This window comes from Vidua chalybeata, chromosome 1 (assembly GCF_026979565.1).
Source record: "Vidua chalybeata isolate OUT-0048 chromosome 1, bVidCha1 merged haplotype, whole genome shotgun sequence".
Classification (NCBI taxonomy): domain Eukaryota; kingdom Metazoa; phylum Chordata; class Aves; order Passeriformes; family Viduidae; genus Vidua; species Vidua chalybeata.
The window spans coordinates 101,293,216-101,312,754 of NC_071530.1; the positions used below are offsets into that span (position 1 = coordinate 101,293,216).

General features: G+C 37.7%; 1 protein-coding gene across 1 annotated transcript in view; it reads left to right on the forward strand.

The window, feature by feature from the left end:
- Positions 1-19,539, forward strand: part of PIEZO2 (piezo type mechanosensitive ion channel component 2) — a 234,887-nt gene that overhangs the window by 123,671 nt on the left and 91,677 nt on the right. The window contains exons 7-9 of the mRNA XM_053956157.1: positions 12,686-12,854; positions 17,913-18,026; positions 19,115-19,153. Coding sequence (XP_053812132.1) covers positions 12,686-12,854; positions 17,913-18,026; positions 19,115-19,153 — 322 coding nt within the window. The remainder of the gene's footprint in view (positions 1-12,685; positions 12,855-17,912; positions 18,027-19,114; positions 19,154-19,539) is intronic.

Genomic DNA, 19,539 nt, shown 5'->3' on the forward strand with positions numbered 1-19,539 from the left:
GGACATTTTTTTTCCCAGCAGTATGTAAGTCTGGTGTTTTAAAAAGCTTCTTTCTGGATTTGAGTTCTCAAGCTTACAAGAAATGTACAAGTGGTTTCTCTGATCAATAAAAAATGTGGTTTTTTTCTGAATAGTAATGCATTCAGCTTGTCAGAGTATTGACTGATTTCAGACTAAATAAAGTTAAACTACACCCAAACAAACCAGAAAATTCTCAAGTTAACAGTATTATTCAGCTAAGATTTGCATCATCCTTGAGCTGTTCCTTCCTTTCAAGAACTCTTCAACTCAAAATTCACTATTTTTGATTGTAAGTGACTGAATAATGTCACCAGAGGAAAGCAGTTTTCTTGGGAGGGATAACCTGACATCTGGTGAATTTACATGTTTTGTCCTGAAACCTCATGGGATTGTGCAAACAAAGTACTTCCCCCCCAAAAAATAGGATATTGTGATAACACAGCCCTAAGTATTTGCTGGAGTGATATTACTGAACATGGAGGTATTGATGTCCTACAAAGTTTCACATCTTCTGCTGTGCCTGTCTGGATCTGTGATGTGCAGGTAGAAGTGGCATAAACACAAATACGTTGAAATGCCATGGAGTGAGCACTGGGATCTGCAGATTGAAACATATACAGTGTACCGAAAAGTCTGAATATAGCTGGTATATCAGGGGTAGGCACGCTTCCAGCAAATCAATATTGCAAATTGATGCATGATCTCAAATATTGCAATATGCAAATATTGCAAAGATGGGAAAAAATAGCAAGAAGTATCCATTTAAAGCAAAATTCAGAAAGTATCATGTTTCTACCATAAAATTATTTGCACCCAAGTTAGTGAAAACAAGTCAATGAGCTAAAATGACTTTAGAAATTAGGTACACAGTGTCACAGCCTGAAAAAATACACAGTAATAAGTTCACCATTTTTGAGATTGCTGCCTCCTTTCTTCCTGATATTGTTTATTTTGGCAAAATAATGTAATTGGGGAAATGATAAGGCCTTGCCAACATGAAGAAATAGGATCAGTGCAGTGGTATGAGGTTTGTCCTGAGTCAATAGAGTTATTCCTGTCCAAAACTGTGTTTATAAGCATATTAATTTAAAGATCCAGCAATCCAATGTAAATTAAAAGCTATGTGCTTTCCTATAGTTAAGGTCTGTCTTGCTTGTAGTTTTCAGGCAAGTAATGTTCCAAATAGTTCAGATACAACTGGCTTTATCTATAGAAAGCAGCTCCCTTACAAAATGAGGCAAACCTAAGAGTCCAGGTATTGTTATCCACTTCACAGTGATACCCTCTTTCACACCTTCTTAAGTGAATGAGAATTTGGAATTACACAACTGATTGCTTTGCTGTTGTGTGAGCTGGGAAGTCTAGTCTAAGGAGTTTTGTTCAAGAGGAAATTTTCATCTGAAAGTTGTCTATAAATCTATTTGAACAGGACTTTTTAAATAGGTTTTACAGTGACTAATAATAAGCCTACTTAAATTGCTCTTTCACTTTTGGAGAAAAGATATCTGCTACAGATGGTAGATTTAGGATATTCCATTTGTTTTCAGATTAATCTGAGAAGAGTCCAGTCCAAAATCTTTCATTTGGACTTCCCTGGAAGCTTTGACACAGATTCAGATTTTGTAGTCCAAATACTCTGTTCAACCAGGGTTATAAATGCTTAAGCACTGTCTCAAAAATGTTCTTGGAGTTGTCAGATCAGGGTCAGATCAGATCCAGCCGTAATATTTTTTCCTAAGTTAGACACTAAACTTGCAAATAAAATCCCATTAGGAGAGCAGATATTGCCAAAATAGTGAAATGTAGCTGATTGATTACCTCTGCAGGGCAAGGCACTGATCTCCTGCTCTTCTGCTGCTTTTGTAGCTCCACTGGAACCAAGAGCTGGGCAACAGGTTTCACCTGCGCTGCAGCCACTGCTAATCCTTGCTGCAGACCATGTTTGGCACTTGTCTCAAAGGCAACTCACCTCCAAGAGGCAGAATTTTCTTAACCTTGTAGGAAACTCTGAGGTTTTTGGGGTTGCCTTTTGACTTGGTCACAAGCCAGTGTTTGAAAAGAAGGAGTATTTAAGGTTCATTTATATATCCTATACTGAGTTGCCCTTTGGCTGCAGTAGCTTTCATGTCTTCTGCCTGGTATTTTTAGGCACTTCTCACCATGGTACTGTTGCACCACTGCCAGGACAGAGGCCAGACCCTTGGATACTTGCCATGTAAAGCCACTGCACTGCACTTGTGTGTTTCCATCATCCTCTACCAGCAAAGGCACACTTTGCAGTTGCAGAGCATGCTCCAAAGTGTACCAGGCCAGCCACCATGTTGGTTATCATGACCATATTTGATTAGAGAGCCACAATTTCTCTCAGAGGAAGAGATGTTAGGTATTTGACCTTATTCTTACAGAAATTTGCAGCTGAGTTTCATACTAGCTCTATAATGTACCACATTTTAGGATGTTTAATTCTACGTAGAATGTTTTAGCCTATAGGCTTTCTCAGAACTTCAGCTTCTTTATATTTGTTTAAAAAATCTTTTGGAAAGGAAGTGAATGATTCTGTTAACAGCTTAGAAATGCAAGTTCACTCTCCTGTTGACAAAAGACAATAATCATCCTTGCTATTATTATAATCTCTTTCTGAACTATGAGGTGGCCTTATTTTGGCTCCCTTTATCATGCAAGGCTGGACGAGGAAAGAGCAAGAGAGGGAATAGTAAGTAGCAATTTGCCTGGAGAGCAGTCCTTCCCATCCCCATGGCATAGCTGTCAGCACTTGCCATGACCATCTCCCCGCATCAAGTGCCAAATCTAGCCTTGGAATAAGCAGGCACAATTTAATTTATGTTACTGACCTTCCACCCCAGGTGATTTACACCTGTCTTCCACTGGGCTTGAAAGGGGTGTAAACTGAGACAATTGAGTGTAAGCTGCAAACATAAAAATCAGCCATTGTCGTGTGACATAATGTCGGTGAACTGCCTCTTCCTCAATGTCTCCTGCATGCTGATAGTTGTGTGCTGCACAGAGGCTCCTCTTCCTTGGATGCATTGAACTACTGAGGTGAGAGGGACAGAGGCAAGTGAGGAAGATCTTAAAGCTGCTGATATTCTGTGATAAACTTGCCTGCTGATTCTGATTACACTGAACTGTGTGCAATTGGTCTGATGACGTAGCCATCCCACTTTTGCACACTCTCAGGTAGCTTTGACTCTTCTGTGACCAGCACAGAAGAGTTCTGTCACCCTGCTAGCAGAAGCTCTACTCATGGTAGGGCGAGACAGATCACTCCACTCCCCCATGCACACCATGGGCTTGCAAGTGTCCGATCCCAGCAGTGGCACTTGAATAAACTCCCTGCCCATCACAGCCTGTCCTGGGTGGATGTGCAAAGGGTGTTTGAAAGAAGCAATCCCTTAATTTTCTCTTCATATTTTCTGGAAAAAACAGATCGTCATTCTATGATCATTGTTCAAGTGCCTGAAAAAAAATTACAGAAAAGAGACAAAAACCCTCTCCTCCTACCAGATTTGTATTCCTATTATTCTATGGTATTAGATGTGGACTGTAATTAGCAAACTTGTGTAATTTACAAACTTGTTTTCTTGAAGTCTGCTCAAGAACAATTATCTTTATACTCTGGCATCACTAGAAATTGTGATGAAGAATATTTAACACTCCGTGTTTTCACCTCAGTGTATCAACACTGACAAATGAATCATCCCACATTCCTTGGAGGTAAAAAAGGCAGTCCTGAGTAACCTCAGTTGAGCACACACTGGGGAGTTAGTTCTCATCCATGCAGGGGCAGTCTACACCAGTTTCTCTAAACACTCACAGAGTGGAAGTGCTTAATCTCTTGTTTATTATGCTCATTTAGCTGAAGTTTGGAACTTGCTGATAAAAGCTGAGCCAATCATGTTCAATTTATAACCAATTTAAAATCAGCTGTTATACTGCTTTCGTTTTGAAACTGGGCAATTTCCAAACATTTCCTGGGCATTATTGTTTATTATTCCATTATCTTCTTTTCCATCTCCTGCTATTTTACTTTCTTTTTATGTTTAAGGCCAAATGGGAATCATAGCTTTTATTTCTGCCTTAGTGCACTCCCTGCTAAAAAGGAATATTTTCTTTGCTCATACTTTCTACTGCAGAATCTCTTGATGAAGGTATCCATCACTCTTCTGGTTTTTTCAACCTGTTTCACTGCCAGCTGAGTAAGTGGAAAATCTCTTTATCCTCTGCATGCATCACTGAACCTAGCAGGCTGCCCCAATGTGACTGAAAAGTATCATCACTCCTTTTTCAGAGGTGGAAAAATTCCCTAACAGAGAAGTCAGATGAATCACATAACACTCCCAAGATAGCCAGAACTTGGAATAAAGCACAAAGCTTTTGGCTGCAGTCTGAAACCTAGATCACAGACCAAGTTACCTCAAAGTTAAAACAGTATGAAGCTACACTTTAAAACAACTTCTGTTCTTCTGTACCTGTCACTCTAAGGGGTAGATTAAAGCTCTTAGGCAGTTGCATGGTTAGTTGTTGTACCTGTTCACTGGCATGCTCTGGTCAGCACCAGCCCACTGAATGCTAATGCTCACTGGGGTTATCTGAGCACTGTCTCCTCCTTCTAATGTCTTCTGCTGAAGTTTTACCTGAGTTCTTCTGTTCTTCTCCCAGCACCTGAGCTTAGGACAACAAGGCTGTCCATGGTCTGCACTACTGGTTGAGTTTTAGGAGCAGACTGTCCCCCCCCTCTGCCTGTGAGAGACTTTCTGAGGTGGGGCTGTTGGCTCCTTTCCTTTCAGCAGCTCAACTAACTCACTTTGAAAAACCAATAGCCTCAGTTACTAATTTGCACAGAAAGACTTTGTTAACCACATCATTGTTAAGCTATGCCATTTTTGAGCTGTGCCTTCTCTTCTGTGCTCGAGTGCCCAAGTTCATCCTCTCCACAGGGGGAAGCCTTTGTGTCCATGGATGTTTCTGAACATGCCTTTGGCTTTCCTGTGCTTTCCACATAACGCCTCAGAAGCCTGGACCTGTTTTCTCATTACTTTAATCTCTGAGTAGAAAGTCCAACTGAACATTAAATATTTTTCATTTTTTCCGTGCAGCTTGGGTGTTGTCCATACTCAGGTGGTGTTGTTCAGTATTAGTTGCTTTTCATGCCCTTTTATAATGACAGGGAATATGTGTGTACATGAGGAAGATGAGCAACTGGCAAACCACTGGCCAACCAGCCTTCTCTGCTGGGGTGACTGTTCTCTCATCCCAGCAAGGCTGCCTCACTCATGCAGCCTCCATCCTTCAGCTACAAACCCTGCGTTGCCTCTGGTTTGTAGCTAAAACTATTAGGGAAAAAAAACAAAAAAACAAAAAACCAAAACTCTGCTGCATTTAAAATAGTTTTCTTTTAGTGGCAGAAAAACCAACTATTTGCTTAATTTTATTTGAGAACAAACTCTATTTGCCTCTCCTAAACATGAGCCAAGCTGCTGATGTCAAAGCAGTGACAATGCTGGCCCATCATGTTGATGGAGTCACTAAGTTATCAGGCAGGAGTTCTAAAGCAATTTCTTCTGCACCTTTATCGCCATTTCACCACCTTCTTGCTATCCAGTCTTTGCTAGATGCTCAGATGTCTGATTGGAACGAAAAGATACTGGAATTGCTACTTCAGTACATTTCTTCATCAGATGACTGCCTCTGGAAGTCCCAGCAGATGCCCCCAAAGGCTGCAGCAACATGCTGCTTTTCTAGCTCGCTGATGTGCTGAAAGGAGCAACATCAATATTGATGCTTACTAGAAACTCAGAGCAAAGTTGAGCTGTGTAATAGGTAATGAAAAGATTTGGGGATCCAGAGAAGTAACCCATTGATAGGATAAATCCTCTTCATTTAAGGTTTTTGAAGATAGATTTTGTCTCAGGAAACAAGGGATTAATAGACCCACACCTATTTTTAGTGACAACAGTGGGGAATTACTGCTTCTGAAGCAATAAAAGCTTTTGTAATAGAAAGTCAGTACAAAGCTAAATTATTGGAGGAAATGTGATATAGAGCTCACAAATCTTTATGTTCAGACTTAAACTCCCCTTAGAGAAGCTGTTTTATTTCAGATATGTGAAGTATTTTAATGTCTGAAGTTTGATCATTTTTAATAGATGCTTATTTCTTAACAGCTTCCAGTCACATAGACTCAGATAAAATTTTATTATCTCATTACTTCAAAACAAAAAACAGTTTATAGAGTAGATACTATTTATCCTCTTAGTTTAAAGTTGTTAATGAACCTGAAAGCAAAGTGATTCTATTGTAGCTGCTCATATGGCTCTTTTTTTCTCCTTGAATTAAGATTTGTGTTGTATTTACAAGTTTTGAAAGCTTTTATGTAACTCACCACCCTTAAAGATATCTTTTCTCTACAGCTTCCTGATTGATGGCTTGTAGTTTCTCTCTGTCCTCATTATATGGATGATATTAGCACACAAGTTTTAAACTACTCACTTTTTCATGATGTTTCTCATGCAGTAGATGTGCATTTGAAATTAGTTTTCCCTTAAAAGAAAAGCCACTGATGTTCAGAAGAGGATGGGAGATACACAAGGGCTGGTTTTGTCATTGCCAGAAAAGCTTTGATCCAATAGAAGCTATGGAAACCAAAAACCAAAACTCGGTAGAAAAAAAAAGGACATAAGACATCTGCTAAAGAGCTATAGAAATGTGATGACATTAAAACAAAAGTTAGAACGATCTACTTACCTAAGTCTACATTCACTACGTGTGTGCCTGTATTATAGTGTTGGGATAGCAACATGCCGAAGAAAAACAATTCCAGTCCCAGTCTACATTTATAGATATTTCAAAAAAATGCTTTGAACTATTAAGCTGAAATTTATCATAATGCTCCTCAACCCAAACAGTCAACTTGTTTTATGGTCATTAATATGGCACAGTTCCATCTAGCCGGTTCTGAATTATCCAAGTCTGAACCAAAGCAGGGTCTAGGGCTTTTTAGGGCTAAAAATACTTGCAATGCTCTTTAAAGCTTGTATCTCTCCAATATGGATACATTTAATGACTTTAATCCAGCTGTGAACTGAGGTTTGTGGCTGCAGTATCTCTCTACACAGTTGTCCTGCTGAGCTGAAGAGAAGGCATGAAGGATCAATTCTTTCTCTGTGGAATTTTATAACATGATTTGGAAAGACAAATTCCAGTTTTTCCATTAATTCTTTTTTTTTTCCTTCAAAAAGCCACATGAAACCAAATGCCTTCTACTCTCTTTAACCCTAATTTTTTGGGATGCCTAATGCATTTCAGCCAACTTTTCCACCTCTTTCCTCACAATGTTCTGCTATTTCTGTAAAAATGTGGTGTCAGTTCAGTGCACCCTGGAGCAGTAGCCCCAGTATGGTCTGAATTCCCAGCCAATAGCCTGGGGAGTAATGACCTGGAAGGCAAGGATGGGTCTGAAGGTACCACAGGGCTGGCTGAGTTCTTTCCAACACCATCTGTTGCTTTGGGCACATAGGCCAAAGAGGGGGAGTGGAGTGGCTCATAGCATTCCCTTGGAAGAGACATTATGGATATAAGTTTATGGAACTTCTGTGTAGCTCTGTCATCCAAGTATGGAACTCAACAGGATGCCTTGTGTATGAAAAGGGGACTCCTGACTTTTAGGAGGATTGTGTAGGAATTATGTTTTGTCTATGCTAATTTATTTTCCAGTTCCTTCCACTCCTTTCTCTCTCTTATCCATGGAACATTTTCAAGCCTGACAACAATATACACCTCTTTTAAGTCAATGTTTGAAAAAAGGTTCACTCTTCAAGCAGTGTTTAGAGTTTGGGAAATAGCCATTTCAGTATTTCAAATACTCTTCTCCCTGAAACTCAGTATTCAGGGCTTGTACTGTGAAATATGAAGTTTTTACTTTTCTCCCTGTATTTCAGTCCTTTATGCCCCAGAAAAAAAGAATATTTCTACCACAATCAACACAACCTTCTCCAAATATATTATTTTTTGCCCATTTCTATGCAATTTGCTGCTCTCTTTCCTTCCTTATTCTCCCCTCCCCCCTTATTCTCCTCCTCTTTGCTTACTCTACTCTTCTTCCCTTTTCTTCTCTCATTTGGTCATTTTTAGCATCTCAATTTTAGGGCTCAGCTATTCAAGTATCAGTCTCAATATTCCATTCTTCTACCCCAGACTTGCAGACACCACTCTTTTCTCCTTCCATGTGAGGAGAGTGAAATAAATATGCAATAGAAGATATCCAGATTAAATAAAGATCCAGACACTTCATAAAATCCAACACAAATTCAGAAGTTCTACAAAGATGGATTGCCCAAATCCAACCCAGCACACTAAAGTGTTCTGATGCCATTGTTGGGAATAACCATGCAGTAGGTACTGGCCACAGAAAAAAAAGCATCCTGTAATATTAAATGCTGAATCAGAAAATGCAGCTCCTGGAGTGGTTTGATGCAGACATTTTCTTCAAGCTGTAATCTTCATGCAAACTCAAAGATGACATAGAAAAATTACCCCTGCTCTGTTGTGTAGTGAAAAGTACTATATAAAGGAGTACATAGAATTGTAGGAAGATGCAACAACTGGAAACCTCATCTAGACAAAAGCTAAAACTCTTAGAAAAAGAGACAGTAGAAGTTTTTCTATCAATCGAAGTCAAGATTGGATGCCATTCTAGACTATAAACTCTTACTCAACCACAAGATCATTGTTCAATAGAAGAATTATTGAGTGTCCTACATTGTGCAGGAAGTCAGAATTATTACTTCCTTTCCTGGCCTTGAAAGTTACAAGGCAAATACTTGCCTGAAGTCAACTCCTAAAACATGAGCACATGCAGGATCTGAACTTATAAGCATGTTTTTACAAAAAAAAAAAAAAAAAATCCTAATAATTTTAGTGAATGTAAAATTCACAGATCTAACAGATATGTGATGACTGCTTTGATAATTCTGTATATGAAGCATATTTTTTGTTTACATAGTTATTTTTTGTTCATATTTAGTACCATGAGTAATTGTGCCAATTCTTATATTAATGTAATAATTAAGTAATGCATGCAGTAAAAGTTTTAGCAATGTAGAGTTTTAGCAACTTTGGCAGTTCCTTAGGTGAAATATCTGTGGGTGCAACAGGAATTAGTTTCTCTGTTTTCAAGTGAAATTGAAATTCCTCTTCTGAATTTTAATGTTAGACTAATATAGAAAGTGGGAATTTTGTATGGTCACAGTCTACAGCTTTGTCAAGAAGTCGTGAAAGTTGAAGGTGCATCTGCTAGAAAAATGATTCACAGATTCAATAGGAATCTTTTCCAAGAAAACAAGCTTATAGAATAGTAACTGGACAAAAAGATGCCACCTTCATTTTAAGAACTCTTTTTCACTGTGTTATCTCATAGCATTTCTCAGTCAGATGTTAAAGTTCCTCTTGGCCTTTTATAATTTCAGTAACTTTTTCCAAATTATTTCTGCTATGCATTTTTCAGAACACCAGTCAGGACTTTGAAAAACCCAGCTTTAGCTCTTTGCACGAGTAGAAATGCTAATCTATTCACGTCTTGCAAACCACCATTTTATGTGACATTGCATGCAGTCTTTTGGAAACCCAAATATACCCATTAATAAATAAGTCTCTCATTATTTGTTGTGTTTATATTCTGTATCCAGGCACACATGTACTTGACTTGTTTGGTAGTGGGTTTCTCCTCCTTAGGACTCATTCTGACCTTACTGATGGCATACCTGTATGTTGGGTAAGATGGAGTCACACCAAGATCAGAGTTGGACTCAAACACAGCTGGTTGGGATCAATATTGAATGTAAAGACATCTTTGCAGAATGAAGTATGCAGAATTGAATAATACCCTAATTTATAGTGCTTATACATTTTATGGCAGCCATCCCTGTGTAATTAGAAGCTTTGTGTAAGGGAAGATGACTCTATTCCTCTGAAAAATGTTCTGCACCAGCAGTTCTCATTGACAATAATGATGAAGCATAAATATTGAAGCATAAATATTGAATAGCAACTTGTAGCATTATTGGAGGCCAGAACAGACAGAATGAGCATTCTCAAGGCAACAGTGAATTTTGAATGTGATAAACAGGGAAAGTTGTGTTGAGTGCATTGTGACTAACAAGTCTCAAAGCCCAAGGAGAAATCAGAAATGAGGAGCAGTTCCTCTACATCCATGCTTTATGAAACAAAGCAACATACATTGAATAAATTGAAGTTAAATACATTAAACTACATTGGTGACCATGTGGCAAGGGAAAAGATGTGCTGTAACTTATTAATGTAGGACCAGAAGGGAGCAGAATTAAGTCCAATATTATAATGTATGAATAATTTAGAGCCAGCAAATGAAACTAAGAGAATGAGAATATAACTGAAACATAATAAAATTTCCTAGCCATTAGGATTATGTGGAATAGTTTCTTTTCAGTGGAGATTAAAGTAAAACATAAGTTGATCTGACTTTCTAGCTATAGTATAAAACATACCACAGGAATTGAATATGTCATATGAAGATCAGGTCTGCTTGGCAGAAGGTTTTGAGAGCCTTCAGGAACTTTCCCTCTTTTCTGTAGGAAATACTCATCACTGTCAATGGAAAGACTTTGCATTTCAGTAAGGATTTCACTCTGATTCTGATGCTTATAAGACAGAAATAGGGTGAATCATACTGTGCTTACAAAGAAAAGCTTAAAATGAACCAAAGATGGAAAATTGTGTCGTGAAACAGAGGTAAAAGATGAAACTTACAGGAACTCAGCAACTAATTGGAACTCAACAACGCTGATCACTGATGAGCAAAAATGACAAGTCAGTAGGAGAGGAAAGCAGGCAAACAAGATGTTCCTCTATGCGATAGAAATATGAACAGAATACAATCCAGCATGAATTTCACCCAGTTGGAGCCAAACTGTAACATCAGCTCCAAATGTTCTTGGATGCTATGGAAGTTTGAATCTGAGTCTGCTCCAAACACAGCTCATTCAGCTCCCTTAAATTACAGCAATTTACTTTGTACGCAGGATTTTTTAATGTTTTTTTTTTCCTAACCTTGTATCCACCCAAAAGCTCTGAAAGGTCTTAAAGTTTATACCTTTGGCCTCTGTTGACAATCAGAATGAGAAGTGAGTGCTGACAGATTGGTTAATAAAATGCTATGGGGCTCTCCTAGGAGTTAATGGTATTATGCCCATGCAGCAAATCTCCAGTTATGAACAGATACAACATTTTTGCTTTGCAGCATCCAAAGGCAGATTTCAGGCAGCACATCTCTATTGAATATTGTGCTTACTCTTTGTATTCATTCATCTTTTCATGTTGGATCTTACTAGGTTAAGGAAGAACTGAGCTTTTAGACACTCTTAAAAATAAAATCCCCCAGCAGAAAATCTTGCATGCTTTGGTTTTGGGTTTGGTTTTTTTATTAATGTGTTTGATTTATCCTTTCAGAGGAACAATACTTTGGGATTTATTGTTCTACCAATAAGATGATCTTCTTAATTGTCTCTTAGACCTTGTTTCGGTAAAAAATGAAAACTCTCACAGACATTATGGTATAAAAAGCTTTTGTCAATAGACAAAATGTTTGTAATTAATACTGACACATGCTACTGGTAGCTCATGCCCCAACTTTGGAACTTTGCAAGCTATTTTATAATGAAAGAGCCAGATTAACTATTGTTTCCTATTAGTTTTGTTTCAGTATTTAACACATCTACTAGGCATCCAACATCTTGTATTAAATTGAAAATGTTGGGAATTTTTTTAATACTAGGTGGGTTTTTTTGCCAACATATGTTCCTTACATGATAGAAATAATGTGTAATCCTACTTTTTCCAGAAACATCAAATATCTCATGTCATTGATAATAATACTTCTAATTAATTTTTCTTCTTTTTCTTCCCTCAATTATTTGATTATCTGAAACAATAACCTTTCTGAATATTTTCATTTTTTGTTCACCAAAGCTATGAGTTCTATAGAGCCCTGTATGTTTTTGAACACTGGCGTTATTAGATAACAATTTATTAATAATATTAATAATAATATTAATAATAATATTAATAATAATATTAATAATAATATTAATAATATTAGCTTTTTAAAAGAAAAGACCAGTAAACTGTTCAGTCTGCCAAGAAGATATACTTTACAGCTGTGTCCTGGCAGGGTGACTGAAATGGTGTTACACATCAGTTTACTAAATCTCTCTGAAAATGTCATGTTGCTGTGATTTGCCAAATGGACTTGCAGCCAGATTTTCTCTTCCCCACTTTCTGTAGCTCTTGATCTACAGGGAATGGGCCATTGCAAGTTTTCTCATTGAAAATAGTAGATCTAGATGTAGATTTCTCATTACATAGTAGATGTAATGTTTATTATACTCCTATTTTTTCATGTTGAAAAGCAATTGTAAAAACCCACTTCTTTTGACTAAATATGTGGAATGAAAATGCTCACTGCATTTTAGATGTGATAGCAGGTGCTATTTTTGAACAGAGCAATTGGTATTAAACACAAGCAAAAGTTACCCTTTGAAATATTTTTAAACATTTTTAAGATTTGATGTTTATTATCTAATGTGGCTGCTTTGGTTTTTTATATTCACAGGTTGTTCGGTGTCACTTCTCTTACTCAGACAAACTGCTCAAGCACTTGGATGATCATCAAAAATCAAGAGTTACATTGGTATCACCACGCTAACCCAATCTTACTGCTGGTGATGTATTACACCCTCGCGACTCTCATTCGTCTCTGGCTGCAAGAGCCCATTGAAAGGGTAACTTCCTTCTCTCTTCCCATGACTAATGGCTGGGAGAGTGGCCAGTGCAGATACTCACTAAGAGAGGTGCAAAACTAAAATTAAGGGAAGACAGCAAGTACAAGGTGGTACTTTGAATTTGGCCTTTTCACTAAGTTTGTCCAAGAGTCTGATCTAACATGGGTATTGTTCTTAAAATCATCAGGACAATTGTGCAAGGAATGCAATGGCAGAGCATTAATTTGATTTGGAAAGCAGGTATTGATATGCAGTAGTGGCTGGACTTGATTGACTCAATGATCTTAAAGGTTTTTTCCAACCTGAATGATTCTGAGTCTGTGATTCGAGTTTAGGTGCTATCAAGTGAAATGCCAGCACCTAAGGCTTGTCTTCCAGAACAGAGGTAGGATTTTGGCACAGGATACAGTAAGACAAAACACATGTTTGTAATTTTATCACAGATACAGAAAAAATTTCTTAAAACCTTTCCTCCTGTGTTCCTGAGTGAAAATCCCAGCTTTCATTTAAGAGCAAAATAACAAGGAGGAAAAAAAAAAAAGGCAAATCTTTACTTCTTCCAATTTCAGAGGAAAATGGGTATATGGGAACCCAGAGGTATCTTAAAAGCTTAGAAACTGAAAGTATAAAAAGGATGATCCTAGGCATTACTTATATTAATTTCCTGATCCTCAGAGGCCTGATGTGAGTTTTTGAGTTGAGGTTTAGTAGGGCTGTAAACCACAATGAAAATACTCATGACTGTGCTGTGAATTAGTGGAGTTTGTAGAAGCAAGTAAAAATGTTAAAGGTTTTCTTATTTTAAGGGTGTTTCTTCATATAATGGATAATGTAACCGTTTACCATTTAAAAAGGCAGTCAAAATACATCACTTCAGAACTGAGATGTCTGGAATTTGGGGATTATATATGGCTTCAAAAGGTGTACGATGCCAGAGCCATCACCTTGAGCTATTAAAAAATTGTGTCTTAAGTTTCCAGAAATCTTAATACTATCTTTTCTGAAGTCATATCATTGTGATCCAGTACCCTCTGGCACTGGGTATTTTAAGGGTCTTTTTCCTTTTATTTTTTCTGCAGCTGCAGCTTCTGGAAACTAGACTTTTCTTTTTTTAAATGAAACATTATATTTCCAGATAATAATATGATTTTAGCACTTGGTCTATAACTAAAACTTCACATCTCAAAAACTGCTTAGTAAAACCATGAGAACTACCCACAGAGGAGTAACCACATGTGAAATGTAGTTAGTGTGAGCTGTGTGATCTCAGTGAGTCTGGGAATTGATTTCCAGTACCTGTGTTGTTTTCATCCAACAGTCACCATCTAAAAGTTTGGTGTTGGACCTAAGTTAGTTGCTGTGCTTTTTCAGTGGAGAGAAGTGGGTCTTTCTGTCTAGGAGAGAGTGAATGCTGCAATTTCCTACAGGGAATTGAGAGGAACTATAGTGGTCTTGCCTGCAGGTTTTTTTTTTAGACTGCTTGTGGTGTCTGAGATAGATATTCCCATAAAACACTAAAACCAGTCCTGAGAACTGCCAACAAGTGAAATTAGAGATGCTTTCCAGGCAATTGAGGTAGAGTAAGTATTAAAAGACATTAATTTAAGAAACACTGATGTCAAATTCATGGCCACATGAAAGGCAATACAAAGTCTTGGCACTCCCAAGGGACATTCAGATGCCAGGGAAATGATGCTTCCCTCCAAAGATAAATGGATACTTTGAAAAGGGAACACTGTAAAGGAAGGAGTACCCATGCATTAATGCTGATTTTTGATGCACAGGATGTTAGTGATGCAAGTGTTTGTCATTAGAAAGAGATGCTAAGATTTGCAAAATTTACTGTATTTTTGCACACATCCTCCTTATGGTTGGTTTCTTTTTTTTTTTTTTTCTATATGCATTTTGGTTTTGTTTAGTGGTGTCATAGATCAGGATTTAAAATTTCTCTTACTAGCTTTTCCCTGGTAGACTGCATTCTCAGTTTTTTAAATCCAGAAATAATTGCATTCTAGGTTTCATTGAAATATTTTTAAACATGTGTAATTGTGGTGCATTTGATTCATTATGGAACTAAGTATATAACCTGCCTTTTCAGTCTCCAGTGATTTCAAAGTTACTCTGTATTTAGGATCTCATTACTAACCTACCTGAAGTTTAATAAATGGCAAAGACAAAATGCTATGAGGCGTTTACTGTAATTAAGTTGTTCTCTATATACTGCTGTCCTGTACAGTAAGAAATGGCTCATCCTAGGAATTTTGTTCAAAATAAGCTCTTGAACAAAACCTGTTTTGAACAATACAAGAAGTAAATACTTTTTAGTCTAAAAAGGTTGCATAAGCTAAATATAATACTGATGTAGCAGATGCTAAAAGCAGAGTAAAACATGTAGACCTGATGGTTTTTTTTTTCTTGTGTGAATTACATCTTGGGGTCCTCTTGCGGATAAAATTCCACCTGGATGGCAGCAAGAATTGTCTTTGAGACAGATGTTCTTGAGACTGTCTTTAAATGTTGCAGGTGATGAGCAATTTTACAGAAACTCCCCCCACTTCAATCTTGAGTTTCAGGGTTCAGTTTTTTTACGTGTGCACCACAGTGCCAAAGTATGGCATGCATGAAATTTCAGTGTATGCTCTCCATATGTGATTCTGAATGGAACTTGCTCATGCAAAGTGACTGTGGCAGTCAGTGGAAGATTTGCTTTTCTTATGCTTGCTGTTTTGGATTCTGACTTGTTCTAACATTGAGTCTTGTGAAATTCTACCTCTGCAAATAAGAAAAAGCAATCTCTCTCTGGAGATTTCAGCTCACAGTTGTAACTGCTAGTGCTGAATATGAATAGAGCCCATTCATTCTGTGCTGTGCATGGTAAGGAGTAGTACAGGAATTAGCAGAGCTACAGCAGTTGAAAGTAGAGTCCTGTTGTAAAATTTTTATAATTGTTTGAATTAAAAGATATTTAAGAGTTGCTGAGAAAGAACTGAAAAAATTAGGCAAGTCAAAGGACTCTCACAGGCTGTGCTTGTGTGACTAGTACCGTGTTTTCTGACTTTTCTTCCTCTTCTGAGAAAGAGAAAACAAGATTTCCCACCCTTCCCTGTTGTGTCTAAGGCTAAAAATATCTTAGTAAAATAATTGTGTGTGTCTTAGGTCTTTTGTATTTTTTTTGTCACCCTGGTGCCAAACTAAATGCCTTTGATAAGCAGTTCTTTATGGTTCATATTTATATTGAAATTTCAAATGGCAGTGACAAGTATTTTAAGCACAGAATCAGTTTATTTCATCTTACAGTTTTGCTAGGAATGCCCTTTTACTATCAAATATAAATATACAATCATATGTGAAATGTGCTACCATTTCCTCTGAGAAGTGAAACTAAATTAATAATCATTGCTTATCTAAGTCAAGTAAAAAATAGGACCTTGCTGCTAGGAATGGAATGAGGAGAGTTTCAAAATAAGCCAGGCTGTTTGGATGTCCTGTTCTCATGGGCAGCTTTGCAGACCTCTGCCCAGCACCCTGATTTATTCTTCTGTTACATCAGAGGATTTTGCCTAAGCAATGAGAGCAGTTGCCACCAGCAAGCTGCCGCTCAGGAGGCACAGTGCAGGAAGAGCTCTGGTAGGGCTCAAAGAGAAGCTGTAACCTACTGTGGTTTGCACTCCTCCTCAACTTAGAGATAACATTTGCCATCTCAGGTGGAGAAATAAACCACGTGGATTAGAGACAATCACAGAGTCACAGGTCAGTCCAGATTGGAAGGAACTTGGGAAGATCATGTGAAGCAACTTCTTCTGAGAGCAGGGTCTCAGATTAGATTTTCCAGGGCCAAATCTTGCGTGGTTCATTGTTCTCATGGTGGGAAAAAAAAAATTTTAAAAAAAAATTTAATACTCAGAAGGTGTTTGCCTGAAGCAAATTATGTCCTTAGCCTCCTATCCTATAACTATGCTTCCCTGTGGGAAGACTACCCTTGTCTTCTCTAAAACTGTAATTTTTTTGCTGTAAATTGGGGAAAAAAACCCTGATTCCTGCATCCTTCAGCCTCTAATCATCTTGACAATTCTCTGTGGAATCTTGTCCAAATTTTCTGTGTCTCTCTTGAACTGGGGATGCCAGAATTGTGTTGCAGGTATGACCTGACACTTGCCAGGCACAGTGGAATAATCACATCTCTTGATCTGCTGGCAGTACTCTGGCTGATGCAGTCCAGGACGTGTCTGCCTTTTTTGCTGCTGGAGTGCAGTCCACTGCTGGCTCTTTTTCAGCTTGCAGTGCACCAGAGCCTATTCCACAGAGCTGTTTCCCACACAGTCAGTCCACAACCTTTACTGTTATGTGGGTTTATTCCAGCTGCAGGACTTTATCTTTGTTCAACCTCGTGCAGTTTTTCGTGTCTCATCTCTGGATGATGAGTCTTTCTTCTGGCCCGTTTACCTCCTCCCAGATTAAAAATTTTGTCATTCACAAATTTTGTGTGAGTGCAATTCCATCCAGGTGGTTTTGAATAGGACTAGACCTGGTGCCAATCTCTGAGGAACTCCACTCATGGCAATCTACCTTTATGTATTTGAGCCTTTACCCTACTTGGAGAAAGGCACTTTAGCTAGTTCCCCACCCATCTTGTGTTCCATTTGTCCTTATCTTACTGGCTTGTTGGCAAAGACATTATGGAACAGAGGTCAAAGATGCTGAAATATCTTACACTGCCTTGAAAATGAAACATTGTACATTGTGGATTTTATATTTTATGTATTTGCATATGCTTATGGTATGATTATATGGTAAGCTAAGGTAGTACCTGGAGGCCTGTGTAATTCTGGTGTCACGTAACTAGCAGTTATAGAAAAGCTCTGTCATTGTTTCTGAAAATGTCATCTCAGAGTCATCTACCATAAACCAAGTGTATTAGCCACTAAAAGGTGCTTCAGACATGCTTTGGAGAGGGAACACCAGTTAGGGGGGAATTTCAGTTCCTCTGCTAAGATTGTATTTACAGAGCTACAGCTAGTGCTGTCATCTGTTGTCATTTAGCAAACGCCTGATGAAGAGAAATCTGTCAGCAGGGAAGATGACAAAGAAATTCCCTGCAGCCCAGTTCCAATGACAGCGGAGAGGAGACGCAGTCTGTGGTATGCAAGCCACTATACAACTGATGAGAGAAAAGTAAGACTGGAGGGGGAAGGGTCTCTGTATTACACAATTACTTTGAATTAAGGGAAGTGGTGTTACGTAGCTTGCAAGTAGGATCTCCACATGTGAGAGATCTTATAAATCAGATAAAATATCTGATTAATATAAAAATCAAGGCTGCATGGCAGAATAGGATTGGAATTTTGTTAAAATTAATGAAACAAAACAAGGAGCCAGTGTGAGGATGCAAATGAAAAGCACACTCTATGTTTTTGGCTTCCATATTTAAGAAGTGTAGGACCGGGCTTTTGGTTTGGGGCTATTATATTTGGGCAAACCAGCTAGAAAGTCTGTCAGGGAGCTAAACCTGGTCTAAAGATCTGATCTGCCTTTTAGCTACTAATTAGCACTGTCACTGGTGAGTGGGGACTGCCAGCTTATCTTTTCCTAAGCATACTGGTGTCCTTCTTGAAGATTCAAAGCAAAGCAGTTTAGGCAGCTGTGTAAAATATCCTGGAAGGGTCCAGCTCTCTACCACCTGTCTGTACCAGCTGCACTGCAAAATTTCATTTGTCGAGTTATTGTCAAATTTGGGACATATGAGCATTCTTATATACTCAAGCCACATATACTCAAGCCCCAAAAAACCCACTATAATAATAGTAATGGGAAATGAGCTGGCAAATGCATAAAGTATCATATTTTATATTTGCATCACCATTTTATTGGAACTATTTTTATAATTGTAGTAATTCTAATGATTGTTTAAAAACTTAGTTTTTAAGCATTGGATCATTAGAAAGACATTAGAAAGCAGTTAATCAGTATAATGCAATACTGATTAATTCTTTGATCTAGTATCCAAAATTTCAGTGCAACATTCTCAGTTCTGGTTTAAAAATTCACAGGAACATACAGTAAAATTATGTCAATGCTACGGCACACTGAATATAATTTTATGGTATTGTACAATTCTGCTGACTTTTTAAGAATTCTTTCTGAATTTCTTAGTGCAAATCTGCAAAAGTCAGCACATATGCTTGCATGTATTCAAGAAGTCAGACTTACTAATGCTTGAGCCGTGCTTCTATAATAATTTGTTCTTGCATTGCTTTTTGCAGCTTCTGTCAATGACCCAAGATGAATACAAGCCATCGGATGTTAGTATACTACTAATCTTTGTAATTTTGCAATTCTTCTCAATATGTATAAATACAGACAACAATGATACATACAGATAAAACCTTAGATGACATTTGTAAAACTTCTAGATTTATGGTTAGCCTGCCATTTACCATATAATCTTGATTATCCTAAATGTAATTGTCTTCTGCTTCCTTAATAATTTCCCTGAGAAACCATTGATTGATCACTTGAAATTAAACTGCTTGTAGTAGTACCAACTGGCAAACGATCTTTGCTATTTCATTGGGTTTGAATCAGATATGAAAATATGCTTTCTAATGCAAGCCACCTTTAAATTTGATTTAGTTTCTTTGCTATATTTTTTTATTTCATTCGTGTTGGAATGCTGAGGCCCTTAAAG